This window comes from Oncorhynchus nerka, linkage group LG2 (assembly GCF_034236695.1).
Source record: "Oncorhynchus nerka isolate Pitt River linkage group LG2, Oner_Uvic_2.0, whole genome shotgun sequence".
In the NCBI taxonomy this organism is placed as follows: domain Eukaryota; kingdom Metazoa; phylum Chordata; class Actinopteri; order Salmoniformes; family Salmonidae; genus Oncorhynchus; species Oncorhynchus nerka.
In genome coordinates this window covers 36571935-36590049 of record NC_088397.1, presented here as the reverse complement: position 1 = coordinate 36590049, position 18115 = coordinate 36571935, and the positions used below count along the sequence as shown (strand labels likewise).

Here is an 18115-nt window from a genome sequence, read left to right as displayed (position 1 = left end):
AGCCGACTAGAGCATACAAGTCGCAGTGGTGGGTGGTATAAGGTGCTTTAGTGACAAAACGGATGGCACTGTGATAAACTGCATCCAGTTTGCTGAGTAGAGTGTTGGAAGCAATTTTGTAGATGACATCGCCGAAGTCGAGGATCGGTAGGATAGTCAGTTTTACTAGGGTAAGCTTGGAGGCGTGAGTGAAGGAGGCTTTGTTGCGGACTAGAAAGCCAACTCTTGATTTGATTTTCGATTGGAGATGTTTGATATGAGTCTGGAAGGAGAGTTTACAGTCTAGCCATACACCTAGGTACTTATAGATGTCCACATATTCAAGGTCGGAACCATCCAGGGTGGTGATGCTAGTCGGGCATGCGGGTGCAGGCAGCGATCGGTTGAAAAGCATGCATTTGGTTTTACTAGCGTTTAAGAGCAGTTGGAGGCCACGGAAGGAGTGTTGTATGGCATTGAAGCTCGTTTGGAGGTTAGATAGCACAGTGTCCAATGACGGGCCAAAAGTATATAGAATGGTGTCGTCTGCGTAGAGGTGGATCAGGGAATCGCCCGCAGCAAGAGCAACATCATTGATATATACAGAGAAAAGAGTCGGCCCGAGAATTGAACCCTGTGGCACCCCCATAGAGACTGCCAGAGGACCGGACAGCATGCCCTCCGATTTGACACACTGAACTCTGTCTGCAAAGTAATTGGTGAACCAGGCAAGGCAGTCATCCGAAAAACCGAGGCTACTGAGTCTGATATAAGAATATGGTGATTGACAGAGTCGAAAGCCTTGCCAAGGTCGATGAAGACGGCTGCACAGTACTGTCTTTTATCGATGGCGGTTATGATATCGTTTAGTACCTTGAGTGTGGCTGAGGTGCACCCGTGACCGGCTCGGAAACCAGATTGCACAGCGGAGAAGGTACGGTGGGATTCGAGATGGTCAGTGACCTGTTTGTTGACTTGGCTTTCGAAGACCTTAGATAGGCAGGGCAGGATGGATATAGGTCTGTAACAGTTTGGGTCCAGGGTGTCTCCCCCTTTGAAGAGGGGGATGACTGCGGCAGCTTTCCAATCCTTGGGGATCTCAGACGATATGAAAGAGAGGTTGAACAGGCTGGTAATAGGGGTAGCGACAATGGCGGCGGATAGTTTCAGAAATAGAGGGTCCAGATTGTCAAGCCCAGCTGATTTATATGGGTCCAGGTTTCGCAGCTCTTTCAGAACATCTGCTATCTGGATTTGGGTAAAGGAGAACCTGGAGAGGCTTGGGCGAGGAGCGAGGCTTGGGCGAGGGGGGAGCTGTTGGCCGAGGTTGGAGTAGCCAGGCGGAAGGCATGGCCAGCCGTTGAGAAATGCTTATTGAAGTTTTCGATAATCATGGATTTATCGGTGGTGACCGTGTTACCTAGCCTCAGTGCAGTGGGCAGCTGGGAGGAGGTGCTCTTGTTCTTCATGGACTTCACAGTGTCCCAGAACTTTTTGGAGTTGGAGCTACAGGATGCAAACTTCTGCCTGAAGAAGCTGGCCTTAGCTTTCCTGACTGACTGCGTGTATTGGTTCCTGACTTCCCTGAACAGTTGCATATCGCGGGGACTATTCGATGCTATTGCAGTCCGCCACAGGATGTTTTTGTGCTGGTCGAGGGCAGTCAGGTCTGGAGTGAACCAAGGGCTGTATCTGTTCTTAGTTCTGCATTTTTTGAACGGGGCATGCTTATCTAAAATGGTGAGGAAGTTACTTTTAAAGAATGACCAGGCATCCTCAACTGACGATGTCAATGTCCTTCCAGGATACCCGGGCCAGGTCGATTAGAAAGGCCTGCTCACAGAAGTGTTTTAGGGAGCGTTTGACAGTGATGATGGGTGGTCGTTTGACTGCGGCTCCGTAGCGGATACAGGCAATGAGGCAGTGATCGCTGAGATCCTGGTTGAAGACAGCGGAGGTGTATTTTGAGGGCCAGTTGGTCAGGATGACGTCTATGAGGGTGCCCTTGCTTACAGAGTTGGGGTTGTACCTGGTGGGTTCCTTGATGATTTGTGTGAGATTGAGGGCATCTAGCTTAGATTGTAGGACTGCCGGGGTGTTAAGCATATCCCAGTTTAGGTCACCTAACAGAACTCTGAAGCTAGATGGGGGCGATCAATTCACAAATGGTGTCCAGGGCACAGCTGGGAGCTGAGGGGGGTCGGTAGCAGGCGGCAACAGTGAGAGACTTATTTCTGGAGAGAGTGACTTTCAAAATTAGTAGTTCGAACTGTTTGGGTATGGACCTGGAAAGTATGACATTACTTTGCAGGCTACAGTGCCTTGCGAAAGTATTCGGCCCCCTTGAACTTTGCAACCTTTTGCCACATTTCAGGCTTCAAACACAAAGATATAAATCTGTAATTTTTTGTGAAGAATCAACAACAAGTGGGACACAATCATGAAGTGGAACGACATTTATTGGATATCTCAAACTTTTTTAACAAATCAAAAACTGAAAAATTGGGCGTGCAAAATTATTCAAGGAGGCCGAATACTTTCGCAAGGCACTGTATCTCTGCAGTAGACTGCAACTCCTCCCCCTTTAGCAGTTCTATCTTGACGGAAGATGTTATAGTTGGGTATGGAAATCTCTGAATTTTTGCTGGCCTTCCTGAGCCAGGATTCAGACACGGCAAGGACATCAGGGTTAGCAGAGGGGGGTCGGTAGCAGCAGTGAGTAAAACAAACTTAGGGAGGAGGCTTCTGATGTTGACATGCATGAAACCAAGGCTTTTTCGATCACAGAAGTCAACAAATGAGGGTGCCTGGGGACATGCAGGGCCTGGGTTTACCTCCACATCACCCGCGGAACAGAGAAGGAGTAGTATGATGGTGCGGCTAAAGGCTATCAAAACTGGTCGCCTAGAGCGTTGGGGACAGAGAATAAGAGGAGCAGGTTTCTGGGCATGGTAGAATATATTCAGGGCATAATGCGCAGACAGGGGTATGGTGGGGTGCGGGTACAGCGGAGGTAAGCCCAGGCACTGGGTGATGATGAGAGAGGTTGTATCTCTGGACATGCTGGTTATAATGGGTGAGGTCACCGCATGTGTGTCAGGTGGGACAAAGGAGGTATCAGGGGTATAAAGAGTGGAACTAGGGGCTCCATTGTGAACTAAAACAATGATAACTAACCTGAGCAACAGTATACAAGGCATATTGACATTTGAGAGATACATACAGCGAGGCATACAGTAATCACAGGTGTTGAATTGGGAAAGCTAGCTAAAACAGTAGGTGAGACAACAACAGCTAATCAGCTAGCACAACAACAGCAGGTAAAATGGCGTTGACTAGGCAACGGGGCCGACAGATAAACAAACAAGCAGAATGGAGTACCGTGATTAATGGACAGTCCAGCGTGCATCAGCTATGGAGCCACTAGAGTGATAGATGTGCAGATGATGACGTGCAAGTAGAGATACTGGGGTGCATAAGAGCAAGAAGGTAAGTAATAATATGGGTATGAGGTAGTCGGGTGTGCTATTTACAGATTGGTTGTGTACAGGTACAGGGGTTCATCACGTAAGCAAAAGGGAATATGTTCCATCATCTATTTTAATTTACATTAGTGTAAATTGTCCACTGATATGGGTGTAATTTCTCACCCCTTTTTGCTGTATGAAATTGGATTTCCCCTCAGGCACACACATTTGTTCTTTGATAAAATGAAGGTAATTTGTGTCAAATGTACTTTTCCCTACTCCCCCCCCCCCATCTCTTTACATTGCCTATGGAACTAGTGAATGTAACGCGCCAATGTAAACTCAGATTTCTTTACATAAATATGAACTTTATCAAACAAAACATACATGTATTGTGTAACATGAAGTCCTATGAGTGTCATTTGATGAAGATCATCAAAGGTTAGTGATAAATTTTATCTGTATTTGTGCTTTTTGTGACTTCCCTCTTTGGCTGGAAAAAATGCTGTTTTTATTGTGGTTTGGTGGTGACCTAACATAAATGTTTGTGGTGCTTTAGCTGAAAAGCATATTTGAAATCGGACACTGTGGTGAGATTAACAACAAGACTACATTTGAAATGGTATAAGATACGTGTATGTTTGAGGAATTTTAATTTGGACATTTCTGTTGTTTTGAATTTGGCGCCCTGCACTTTCACTGGCTGTTGTCATATCATCCCGTTAACTGGATTGAAGCCCAAACAGGTTTTAATTAAGATGCGTTTGGGAAACCGGGCCCAGATATCCAGTTTCCTCCTCTTCATTTTTCTCCTCTTCTTCTTCCTCCTTTTTGGACGTGACAGTCATCTCCCCCTCCTCCTCTTTCACTCCATAAACTGCATCCTCCTCCTTCTCTGCCTCCTCTTCTTTTACTGTAACATCCTCCTCCTCTTTCACTCTGAACCCATCTTTCTCTTCTTTCACTGAAACGTCTTTCTCTTCTTCTTTCACTGTAACAGCGTCACCCTCTACTTGTTTTTGTATTGAAACAGCCTCCTCTTCCTCCTCGTCATTGAAGAGACCCTCTTTCTCCGTCCAACAGACCTCTTCTTCTTTAGCAGGAGAGTAGCTTAGTGAACTCATGGTCGGGGATTTTAGCTAGGCTAATGCTAACTTAACCAGCCCGCTAGTTGACGAATAACAACAACACCGTAAATATGAAATTAAGACGGATAACTGACTAGACGACAGAAGTGGTTTTAAAACACAGTGGATAATATAAACTAAAGCGTCTAAAGAGCTTTATCGGTTCGTCTATTTCGTCAAGGAAGCTTCCGAGGTAGCTGACTAACTGTTGCTGCTGTTGAAGGAAGCTTTCCGTCCACTAGATTATACTTCACACTAGCAGCATTGCCTTAAAGTTGCACACTGCCATCTGCTGACTGGAGTGGGTAACGCAGTTGAGTAAACGTATATTTTATTTTCAGACAAGTTCAATTGTAGGACGCATGAGTTTTTACTCACCAGTGGAACAACAGCATTGCCTTAAAGTCCCATATGATGTATTGTTACACCATGTAGGAGCAGTATAGACCTAGTCTGTTCATTATATACATCTACATGTTGGAGCAGTATAGACCTACAGTAGCTAGCTACTTATTTATATTTAGTATGACTTAATGAAACTGCCTTAAATGTGCCGTAGTAAACCTTTTTTATTTGCACTAATCAATCAACACATTCAGGTCTTTATATGTGTCAATATAATCGTATTATTGAATTAAATCCATTTAAAATCATCTTTGTCTGAAAATAAAATATGATCCTCAATTGCGCTACTCTTTTTTCAAATGAGCAGAGCTGTGGGAGACCACCTCAAGCCCCTGGTACAGCCAGGGGTGGTGTTTACCACTCCACCACGCCTTCAGCAGGCTGGAAAAGTGATACTGTTTTTCATACTAAGATGGACCAAGAGTCTGTTGATTGATCATTGGATTAATTTGTTCAAATCAAGCTTTATTTATACAACACATTTCAGACAGGATACAACACAATGGAAAAAAAAAACAAATAAACTATGAAAATAAATATTTAGTACACAAACATGAGGATAAAAAATAGAAGACTGACAAATTAACAAGTAATGAGGGAATGCAATTGATTAAAATATTAATTGGATGCAATATCCAACCCCCAAATATAAGGGGTTCTGAAAGACACTCACAGTGTCCACTGAAAGTTGACTAGTAACAACAACTGGGACCTAAAAGACACCCACCATGAGACTTCACTAAATCTGCCCAAGAGGCAAACAAAAGAAAAACACACACCAAACTTAAGACAGGACACAAACCAAAAAGGTTGCACAACTAAAGGTGTTGACTCTCCACATCTATCAAGACAACTGGAGCACTGGGCCAGACACTCTTAAATAGAACCTGGACCAGCTCAGGTGAAACAGCTTCCCACTAATGAGCTGGACAAGCCAGGACAGGTGTAACACATACTGACTAACGAGGTGACACCAATCAGTGCACCGAAGACACATTTCATTTGATTGCATTCAAGTGAATGACTCGGTATCCCCCTTTCCTACGTTCTAACGTCTAACCTCAACATATAAACGGAAAAACCAAAGCCTGTAACACCTTCCCCTTTAAGACAACCAATATATCCTATATTTTTGTTGGACACGTTTGCTCACCACCAACAAAAAACAACTTCCATTTCTCATTATAATCAACTACAAAGCTTCACCTTCTACAATATAAACATAGTGTCAACTGGCTGTCAACAATTAAAAACAAGAAAAAACACGTATTTCTAAATAATAATATACAATCATATAATTTTTATCCTTTTTCTTTCCATAGAATCCTAAAACTCACTAGCTTCTAGCCCAAACTAAACTCAAATTGTATTAGTCACATGCGCCGGATACAACACTTGAACTCTTATTTACGAGCCCCTAACCAACAGTGCGGTTTCCAAAAAATACAGAAAAGAACAAGAGATAAAACTCATCTCCAACACGGAAAAGCGTGTCAAAATAAATTGTGATCCATGGTAACACACTGGTTAAATGCACAACACAAATATTCTTGACAATCAGCAACCAAGTTGTCCTTACCACGGACATGTCTGATTTCAAGAGGAAACTCCTGCGATATCCGTAGTAACTTCCCACCTCACTGTGTAGCTTCTCTCTCTTTTCAGGGTTCACTCAATAGATATGTTGTTGGATTGGGGTCCAGTCCCCAATGTTCGTCTAGTAGATTTGGGTTGGCACATCTGAGAATTAACCCTGACATTATGAAAGCAGGGTAACATGTCAATATAATTGTACCCAAACATTGTCAATTGGTTGCATAAATAATTATTACTAAATGTTATCATGAATTGTAAATATGAAATATCAAAACCAAATGTACACCCCTTTGTTAATATGTAGTGGCAATAATTAACTTAATGGTGAGGCATGGAATAATAAAACATGTATCTTATGAGGTGATTTGAGTCATGCTTCTTCAGTAGTGGAATAAAGACAATTAGCACTTGAATGTTGTCAATAAATACTGGAGTGATGTAAGATTGTTAATAAAATTGATTATAAACCAATGTATTATACTGCGTCCATGTGTATAGGCTGCAAGTACTTTGAAATGAAGTTGCTTTCAAGTCATTGAAAAACAACGACCCGAAAATACATATTTTCAACTACCATCGAAAGAATATTGGACTTCGAGCATAGTCTTCTTTTCAATTACATTTTGCTAGGTGGGATATTTAATTGATATCATGAAACAATTCCTTCATGTATGTATTTTCTGATGTTTGATCAGATGTCTTTTATCAGAGAATTTCTTGTCACATTGATCACAGCTATAAAGTTTCTCCCCTGTATGTGTTCTCTGGTGTATAGTCAGATAGCTAGATGTACCAAAACTCTTCCCACATTGACCACAGCTATAAGGTTTCTCTCCTGTGTGTCTTCTCTGGTGCACTGTCAGATGGCCAGATTGACCAAAACTCTTCCCACATTGACCACAGCTATAAGGTTTCTCTCCTGTGTGTCTTCTCTGGTGCACTGTCAGATGGCCAGATTGACCAAAACTCTTCCCACATTGACCACAGCTATAAGGTTTCTCTCCTGTGTGGGTTCTATGGTGTACAATTAGATGGCTAGATGTACCAAAACTCTTCCCACATTGATCACACGTAAAAGCTTTCTCTCCTGTGTGTGTTCTCTGGTGTACAATTAGATGGCTAGATGTAGTACAACTCTTCCCACATTGATAACAGATATAAGGTTTCTCTCCTGTGTGTATTCTCTGGTGCACTATCAGGCTGTCTGGTTGAGTAAAACTCTTCCCACATTGACTACAGCTATAAGGTTTCTCTCCTGTGTGTACTCTCTGGTGCACTGTCAAGGCGTTTGACGCAGTAAATTTCTTCCCACATTCATCACAGCCATAAGGTTTCTCTCCTGTGTGTGTTCTCTGGTGTACAATTAGATGGCTTGATGTTGTAAAACTCTTCCCACATTGATAACAGCTGTAAGGTTTCTCTCCTGTGTGTATTCTCTGGTGCACTATCAGGCTGTCTGGTTGAGTAAATCTCTTCCCACATTGATCACAGCCATAAGATTTCTCTCCTGTGTGTGTTCTCTGGTGTGATTTCAGGATGCGTGACTCAGTAAAACTCTTCCCACATTGATCACAGACATAAGATTTCTCTACTGTGTGTGTTCTCTGGTGTATTTTAAGGTCTACTGAAGAGGTGACTCTTTTCCCACAGTCAGAGCTACAGTGAGATGTCTCTCCAGTGTGTACACACTGGTGTATTTTAAGTTCTGATGTCGATTTGCAGTAAGATTTCTTCCCTGTGGGGCTCTGCTGGTGTTTCTTGAGGAGTCCTGATCTGGATAGACTTTTCTCTGCCTCGTCAGCATCATGTTGTTGTTGAGGATCCCCAGAAGATCCACGATAGTCACCGCTCTCTCCTATGTGAATGACAAAGTGAGATGGTTAAAGGCCCACAACAGCAGAAATCCATTGTTTATTTGAGGTACAAGGTGATGCCCAGAGCATACCCATGAAGTTGTACAACAATTGACATCTGTTAAATTTGACAATTAAGACAGTCAAGTTAGCAACGAGTCATATTTCGTCTTGTTTTCACATTAGTGGTGACTAGAAATAAATTACTTAAAGTTGTTGAAATCCTAAGCAATTTGCCAGACAACTTTTGGTCCCAATAAAGGCCCATTTCTGTTTGCTAAAATTGAGCCACGAGGTCAATGCGCACACAATTTGATTGCAGAAAGTCCTCACTGCTAATGAGGATGTAGTATATCTGCCTGGGGAAAAAAATGGTGAGCGAAGATTTGAATTTTTCACTGTATTCTGAATATTACAGCACACCATCAGTGCAAAATCAGGAGTGCTAGTGAAGGAAACTCACATTAAGCTCTTGTGTCTATTCACTAATTCACCACCGTGGGGAAGAACTCAGGGGTGTTCTCATAGGCTGACAGCAACAATAGCCTCCATTTACAGGTTGCTTATGAGGGCACTTCACATTACTTTTGGATTATAATTGTGAAGCTCGCTTGAATCTACTGCTTAATATGTTTGTGTTATTGTCGCAAATCAACTGCTTTATACTTTAAAAAAACACTTCAACCAGTAAAATGCTCTTTGGCTAGCTTTTCTATCAGCCTGACAATTAGGGTTTGTACACTAGGTGTTGAACAAACAGTAACATAGTAGAGGTCGACCGATTATGATTTTTCAACGCCAATACCGATTATTGGAGGACCAGAAAAAGCCGATACCAATTAAATCAGACGATTTTATATATATATATACATTTGTAATAATGACAATTATAACAATACTGAATGAATACTTATTTTAACTTAATAGAATACATCAATAAAATAAATGTAGTCTCAAATAAATAATGAAACATGTTCCATTTGTTTTAAATCATGCAAAAACAGTGTTGGAGAAGAAAGTAAAAGTGCAATATGAACCATGTAAAAATGCTAAGGTTTAAGTTCCTTGCTCAGAACATGAGAACATATGAAAGCTGGTGGTTCTTTGTAACATGAGTCTTCAATATTCCCAGGTACGAAGTTTTAAGTTGGAGTTATTATAGGACTATTTCTCTCTTTACTATTTGTATTTCATATACCTTTGACTATTGGATGTTCTTATAGGCACTATAGTATTGCCAGCCTAATCTTGGGAGTTGATAGTCTTGAAGTCATAAACAGAGCTGTGCATCAAGCATTGCGAAGAGATGCTGACAAACACAGGAAAGTGCTGTTTGAATGAATGCTTACGAGCCTGCTGCTGCCTACCACCACTCAGTCAGACTGCTCTATCAAATATCAAATCATAGACTTAATTATAATATAATAAACACAGAAATACGAGCCTTAGGTCATATTCAATTTAATATCGCTCTTTACCGACCCAGGAAGGGGCGGGGCCAAACAGGTGTTGTACCTCGTATCCCTCCTTCAGGGAACAGTAATTATAGTCAAAGTTACGCTCAAATTATAGTCAAAGTTGGCTTTCAGTCGGTCAACTTGAGGTAACATACTATGGGGAAATAAAATCATTCCCCAGCCGACCCAAACGGACACTAAATGAAACGGCACATGGCAGACCACCCAGACCTGACCTGAGTCAGTTATGTAAACGTATTCATTATCTTTTGTTTGAAACACTCCTGTCAATGGGTTGAGTAAGGACGCATGACTGAAGTAGGACTAAACTACCTGGCCTGCACACAAATGTAGGCCTATAAATGAGCCCATTTGGGGATGTCTGATAGTATTTCTGATTGTCTTAACGCACCACCACTAATGAGTTGTGGAGCTTCTCAAAGCACATTTTTTTCACCTCAAAACAGCAAGTAAACAAAGTCTAATCAAAATCAATTGCAAATGAGAATAACTCCTCAAAGTATTTGAAAAATATTTCCAGCTCCCGCCCTTTCGATAACCACCCGGCATAAAAGGGAAAAACGTAATGCGCCGATCCAGTGGAAATGTCATAAAATACCTGATTACTTCTTATCCCTTTCACAAATAGCCTACAGCTGTGTCGGTGGATAACTCACAGGCAGGGGAAACTGAGGGCCCAGAATATTTTACACAATGTTTCAAGTTCGTTATTGACAGACCATGTGATTTATAGGAAATGTATTTGCAATGTTTTTATCTGTTGGCTTTATGTAGGCTATTTTTTACATAGTTGGCAATGGCAATAAAAGTGACTTTTAGATTTGTACAATTTTCATTTAGATAGAATGTAGTTTAATCACAGACAATGATTTTGAGATACTATTCTAAATTAAATGAAACTGTTCCAGTAAAATGAACATATGAAAATCATATCTGGCACCAGATCAGTAGAAATGGTAAGATAAATTTGCACTCCAAATGCAGGTTGCTTGTGTAGCCTATTACCAGCAACATCAGAATTTATGAAGGACAGCAGGAGGAGGTGGATCGGGAAGAGTTTGTTTCTTCTTCTGGTTAGGCTATATTGATGTAATGGCATGAAAAAAAATGCTGAATATTATACAATGACTTATCAACAGCTCTAATAATTTGACCCCCACAGGAAATCTACACTGGCAATTATAGAATATACTATATAGCCTAGAAACCTGGTTAAACTATCATTATGACATAATGGATGAATTCTAGAATATACTATATAGCCTCAATCTGGTTAAACTACACTGCTCAAAAAAATAAAGGGAACACTTAAACAACACAGTCACTCCAAGTCAATCACACTTCTGTGAAATCAAACTGTCCACTTAGGAAGCAACACTGATTGACAATAAATTTCACATGCTGTTGTGCAAATGGAATAGACAACAGGTGGAAATGATTTGCAATTAGCAAGACACCCCCAATAAAGGAGTGGTTCTGCAGGTGGTGACCACAGACCACTTCTCAGTTCCTATGCTTCCTGGCTGATGTTTTGGTCACTTTTGAATGCTGGCGGTGCTTTTACTCTAGCGATAGCATGAGACGGAGTCTACAACCCACACAAGTGGCTCAGGTAATGCAGCTCATCCAGGATGGCACATCAATGCGAGCTGTGGCAAGAAGGTTTGCTGTGTCCGTCAGCGTAGTGTCCAGAGCATGGAGGCGCTACCAGGAGACAGGCCAGTACATCATGAGACGTGGAGGAGGCCGTAGGAGGGCAACAACCCAGCAGCAGGACTGCTACCTCCGCCTTTGTGCAAGGAGCAGGAGGAGCACTGCCAGAGCCCTGCAAAATGACCTCCAGCAGGCCACAAATGTACATATGTCTGCTCAAACGGTCAGAAACAGACTCCATGAGGGTGATATGAGGGCCCGATGTCTACAGGTGGGGGTTGTGAGAACACCAAGATTGCCAGAGAACACCAAGATTGGCAAATTCGCCACTGGCGCCCTGTGCTCTTCACAGATGAAAGCAGGTTCACACTGAGCACATGTGACAGACATGACAGTCTGGAGACACAGTGGAGAACGTTCTGCTGCCTGCAACATCCTCCAGCATGACCGGTTTGGCGGTGGGTCAGTCATGGTGTGGGGTGGCATTTCTTTGGGGGGCTGCACAGCCCTCCATGTGCTCGCCAGAGGTAGCCTGACTGACATTAGGTACCGAGATGAGATCCTCAGACCCCTTGTGAGACCATTGGCTGGTGCGGTTGGCACTGGGTTCCTCCTAATGCAAGACAATGCTAGACCTCACGTGGCTGGAGTGTGTCAGTAGTTCCTGCCAGAGGAAGGCATTGATGCTATGGACTGGCCCGCTCGTTCCCCAGACCTGAATCCAATTGAGCACATCTGGGACATCATGTCTCGCTCCATCCACCAACACCACAGACTGTCCAGAAGTTGGCGGATGCTTTAGTCCAGGTCTGGGAGGAGATACCTCAGGAGACCATCCACCACCTCATCAGGAGCATGCCCAGGTGTTGTAGGGAGGTCATACAGGCACGTGGAGGCCACACACACTACTGAGCCTCATTTTGACTTGTTTTAAGGACATTACATCAAAGTTGGATCAGCCTGTAGTGTGGTTTTCCACTTTAATTTTGAGTGTAACTCCAAATCCAGACCTCCATGAGTTGATAAATTTGATTTCCATTGATAGTGTGATTTTGTTGTCAGCACATTCAAATAAAAAAGTATTTAATTAGAATATTTCATTCATTCAGATCTAGGATGTGTTATTTTAGTGTTCCCTTGATTTTTTTGAGCAGTGTATAATTTTGACCTCATGGATGGCCAGTCCTTGTATTCACAGTGTAGTGAATTCAGGGAGTAGCCCTGAGCTTAACTCAAACCTGGGTCCAGCGACTGTCAAGCCAACACCTTTTAACTGTTACGCCAAGATGTCTAAACTTCTGGACGAGGTCGCTAGGTTTTGGGTTACGGTTGATACAATAGCTTTCTCTATGAATTTGAGAGTGGTTACATTTCTCCAGCCCCATCCCTCAGCTGTTTACCAAACCAAGTCTCAAGGCAGCCATTTTGTTGCGGTTAAAAAAAAAACATCAATCAATCAACCAATCTGCAGTTCAAACACTGTTTTGGTAATAAGATGATGGGGTTGGAGAAATTTAACTATTTTCAAATTCCTAGACAGACCTATGGATGCAAGGACTGAACATCCATGATATCATTATAGTTTTAACCATGTTGAGGCTACATAGTGTTGGTTTACATTGGTTCTAAACATTGGAGTAAAAAAAAAAGCTTATTCTGGGTTCTGATGGGGTACAACAGTTAAACTAAGCTCATGAGCCATGTGTTATATTCTTCAAGAATCAATGTCTAGAAATAAATAATAAAACATTTAAACATTGATGTAGCAATTTTAACACCACACATCAGTTCAACAACTGCAGAGTTTATGCTTCTGTTTTTAAGACAGTACTTACTAGTGTTAATCAGGGCCCGTTCATCGTAAGAACCATTGAATGGCTTAATATGCGTTTGGGAAACCGGGCTCAGATATCCAGTTTCCTCTTCCTCCTCCTTTTTCGATGTGACAGTCATCTCCCCTTCCTTCTTCACTCCAAAAACTGAATGCTCCTCTTCTTTTACTGTAACATCCTCCTCTTTCACTCTGAACGCGTCTTCCTCTTCTTTCACTGAAACGTCTTCCTCTTCTTCTTTCACTGTAACAGCCTCACCCTCTACTTGTTTTTGTATTGTAACATCCACCTCTTCCTCCTCCTCTTTGACAAGAGCTTCTTTCTCCGTCCAGCAGACCGCCTCTTCTTTATCAGGAGAGTAGCTTAGTGAACTCATGGTCGGGGATGTTAGCTAGCTAGCATTAGCGACTAGCTTAGTTCTAAGCTAACTTAGCAAACCAGCTAGCTGACAAACAACGTAAATATATAATTAAATGGGCCAACAAGTACATACGACAGAAGTGTGTTTAATACACAGCGACTAATATACACCAAAACAGTGTAAAGAACGTGAATGTCGTAGCTATGTTTGCTAGAAAGCTACCGAGGTGTCTGACTAGCTGTTGTTGTTGAAGGAGCGTCCCGTCTACTAGATTATACGTCACACTGGCAGCGTCGCCTGAACCTAAAAGACGCACATCGCCTTCTGCTGACTGGAGTGGGCAATGCAGTTGAGGAACCAAACGTTTTATTTTTCATTTATTTCATGAAAGTTTAATATTATATTAAGTCGTTCAAAACGAAGCATGTGTTGATTGATTCGTTTTTAATGAGTGAGAAAATAAAAAACAAACTTTACACCCACTACACATTTGCATTGAACCATACTTCTGACATGGATCATTTTGAACCCAGAGGCATATTTTTTTATTTTATTTTACCTTTATTTTAATAGACAAGTCAGTTAAGAACAAATTCCTATTTTCAATGACGGCCTAGGAACAGTGGGTTAACTGCCTGTTCAGGGGCAATAAATCTAAATCATGGTTTAGTATTTCTGGATCAAAATGGACTTTTAACAAATTCAAATCCTTTGGAGTCATCTGGCCACTCTACCACAAAGGCCTGATTGGTGGAGTGCTGCAGAGATGGTTGTCCTTCTGGAAAGTTCTCCCATCCATTCGTGAAAATCTATTTTTACACTGGGAGCAGAAAATGCTTTTCTCCTCTGTGTATTCTCTCATGCATTTTCAGGTTAGTTAACATGGTATAACTCTTATCACACTGGGAACATTGGATAGGCTTTTCTCCTGTGTGTGTCCTCTCATGCCGTTTTAGGTTCCTTAACCAGCAAAAACTATTTTCACAGTGGGGGCAGTGCTGTTGTCTCGCTGGTTTGGTCGTCTCTGGGTCTGGTTCCCCTGAAGGACTCTTCCTGCTGTCAGAGTCAGAGTCTGGTCTCTCTCCTGCCAAAGACAAACAGAGTATCTCGTTAAACAGAGACCTGAATGAAACCTCCACATGATAAAACTGTCTTCCTATGGAGGTTTAATCTAGACTAGATCCCTCAATAAAAGAGCAGAACTGGTCATCACAGAGTGGCTGTAGTGTTTTGTAGACTGGGTAAATCCATTTGAATTCAATACATTTTTGACAGCATCCCTTTTGATTTAAAAAAAGCTTTCCTTACATGTTTGACTGTGGAAGAAGTGGTAAGAAAGTGACTTTTTGTAACTGAATGTAAAAATATTCATGAGATATACAGTACCAGTCAAAGGTTGACACACCTACTCATTCCAGGGGTTCTCTTTACATTTACTATTTTTTACATTGTAGAATAATAGTGAAGACATGAAAACCATGAAACCACACATATGGAATCATGTAACCCAAAAAGTGGTAAACAAATCTAAATATATTTTAGATTCGTCAAAGTACCCACCCTTTGCCTTGATGACAGCTTTGCACACTCTTGGCATTCTCTCAACCAACTTCACTTGGAATGCTTTTCCAACAGTCTTGAAAGAGTTCCCATATATGCTGAGCACTTGTTGGCTGCTTTTTCATCACTCTGGGGTCCAACTCATCCCAAACCATCTCAATTGGGTTGAGGTCGGGTGATTGTGGTAGGCCAGGTCTTCTGATGCAGCACTCCATCACTCTCCTTTTTGGTCAAATAGCCCTTACACAGCCTGTGTTGGGACATTGTCCTGCTGAAACAAATGATAGTCCCACTAAGCGCAACCCAGATGGGATGGTGTATCGCTTCAGAATGCTGTGGTAGCCAGACAGGTGTGTGCCTTTCCAAATCATGTTCAATCAATTGAATTTACCACAGGTGGACTCCAATCAAGTTGTAGAAACATCTCAATGATGATCAACGGAAACAGTATGCACCTGAGCTCAATTTCGAGTCTCATAGTAAAAAGGTTTGAATACTTATGTACGTAATAATATTAAATAATTAAATAATAAATAATAATGTTTTTTCTTATAATAAATGTAGCATTTTTTTCTAAAAACCTATTTCGCTTTTTATTATGAGGTATTGTATATATATATATATATATATATATATATACATATTACCTTTATTTAACTAGGCAAGTCAGTTAAGAACAAATTCTTATTTTCAATGACGGCCTCGGAACAGTGGGTTAATTAACTGCCTGTTCAGGGGCAGAACGACAGATTTGTACCTTGTCAGCTCGGGGATTTGAACTTGCAACCTTCCGGTTACGAGTCCAACGCTCTAACCACTAGGCAACCCTGATGGATGTTGCAGGCAGCAGATCGTTCTCCACGGTGTCTCCAGACTGTCATGTCTGTCACATGTGCTCAGTGTGAACCTGCTTTCATCTGTGAAGAGCACTGGGCGCCAGTGGCGAATTTGCCAATCTTGGTGTCCTCTGGCAAATGGAAAACGTCCTGCACGGTTTTGGGCTGTAAGCACAACCCCCACCTGTAGAAGTCGGGCCCTCATACCACCCCCATGGAATCTGTTTCTGACCGTTTGAACAGAAACATGCACATTTGTGGCCTGCCGGAGGTCATTTTGCAGGGCTCTGGCAGTGCTCCTCTTGCTCCTCCTTGCTCAAAGGCGGAGGTAGCGGTCCTGCTGCTGGGTTGTTGCCCTCCTACGGCCTCCTCCACGTCTCCCTATGTACTGGCCTGTCTCCTGGTAGCGCCTCCATGCTCTGGACACTACGCTGACAGACACAGCAAACCTTCTTGCCACAGCTCGCATTGATGAGCCATCCTGGATGAGCTGCACTACCTGAGCCACTTGTGTGGGTTGTAGACTCCGTCTCATGCTACCACTAGAGTGAAAGCACCGCCAGCATTCAAAAGTGACCAAAACATCAGCCAGGAAGCATAGGAACTGAGAAGCGGTCTGCAGAACCACTCCTTTATTGGGGGTGTCTTGCTAATTGCTAATAATTTCAACCTGTTGTCTATTCCATTTGCACAACAGCATGTGAAATTTCTTGTCAATCAGTGTTGCTTCCTAAGTTGACAGTTTGATTTCACAGAAGTGTGATTGACTTGGAGTGACTGTATTGTTTAAGTGTTCCCTTATACACTGCTCAAAAAAATAAAGGGAACACTTAAACAATACAGTATATATATATTTGTTATTATATCTCTCAGATACAGGACAGACACCTCAGAACAAATTTCCTTTAAATGTTTTTGGGGCAACAATGTTACTATGGTTATTGTTGTTCCATGTTGTGAATGTTGTCCAATGTGTTACTATGGTTACTGTTTTTCCATGTTGTGAATGTTATCCAATGTGTTACTATGGTTACTGTTGTTCCACATTGCGAATGTTATCCAATGTGTTACAGCAGTATATGGACAACTACTTTTTTGACAAAATAATTTGTAAATATTTTTTGTTGATACTTCAAGGCGTCTTACAATTCAAAATTAAATTTCAAAATTACACTTGGTATAACCTAACCTTAAAATATTTCTCATTCCGTTTCTCACTCCGTCATTGGAGTGAGGCATAGCCAACTGGTGAAGGGGGTCTCATTCATATTGGGAAAATTATTTGGCAATCCTTTCTTTGGGGTAATTATATAATTTGGGCAAATTTATTTCAATTTATTTACCTGTTGGACCCACCACTATGGTCATTTCTATCCTGTTCTATTGGACCCACCACTGTCATTTCTCTCATGTTCTATTAGACCCACCACTATGCCATTGCTCTACTGTTCTATTGGTTTTCATATCAACATTATTTAGTTGTCCAGAAGCCAAAAGGCACAATCCTAATTGTTGCATCTTTAGACTCCCCCTCTTCCTAAGTTTATAAGAGAGATTTTCATCTCTGTCAGATATTAACCTCTACCAGGTGAGCTGTATAGAACGGTGTGTTCATCTCTGTCAGATATGAACCTCTATCAGGTGGACTGTATAGAACGGTGTGTTCATCTCTGTCAGATATGAACCTCTATCAGGTGGACTTGTAAGAATGGTGTGTTCTAATAAAACACTATAGGAGTTGTCTCCAGATGCATATTCATGCCATGAGGCTAGTAGCTTAGCATTTCTCTCCATTGAATACAGGCGGTTGACATCAACAACCCTCATAGAATATAAACAATAGATTAGAATAATAAGATGAATCCACCAATCCAAAGAAATGGTAGGCGGGAGCTAAAGGACCCGCAGTGCCGCTTTGTGGACAATGACTCCCCGTGTTCGGGTGGAGAGACGTCTTGTCAGTATATC

The 18115-nt window shown here is 41.8% G+C and overlaps 1 protein-coding gene and 1 pseudogene across 2 annotated transcripts in view; one reads left to right on the top strand and one right to left on the bottom strand.

Annotated features, from left to right (window-relative positions):
• Window positions 1–14007, bottom strand: part of LOC115134848 (zinc finger protein OZF-like) — a 148460-nt gene extending 134453 nt beyond the window's left edge. The window contains exons 1-2 of one of the 2 annotated variants that reach the window (XR_010464274.1): window positions 13394–14007; window positions 6558–8429 (exon numbers count right to left, since the gene is read on the bottom strand). Coding sequence is in view for 1 of the 2 variants with exons in the window: in XM_065020217.1 (XP_064876289.1) it covers window positions 7240–8429; window positions 13394–13766 (1563 nt within the window). In the remaining variant the exon portion in view is untranslated. Of the gene's footprint in view, window positions 1–4959; window positions 8430–13393 lie in introns of those variants that run through there. The other variant, XM_065020217.1, reaches the window with a different exon arrangement.
• LOC115134870 (zinc finger protein 501-like) overlaps window positions 1–18115 on the top strand; it is a 252074-nt pseudogene that overhangs the window by 116484 nt on the left and 117475 nt on the right.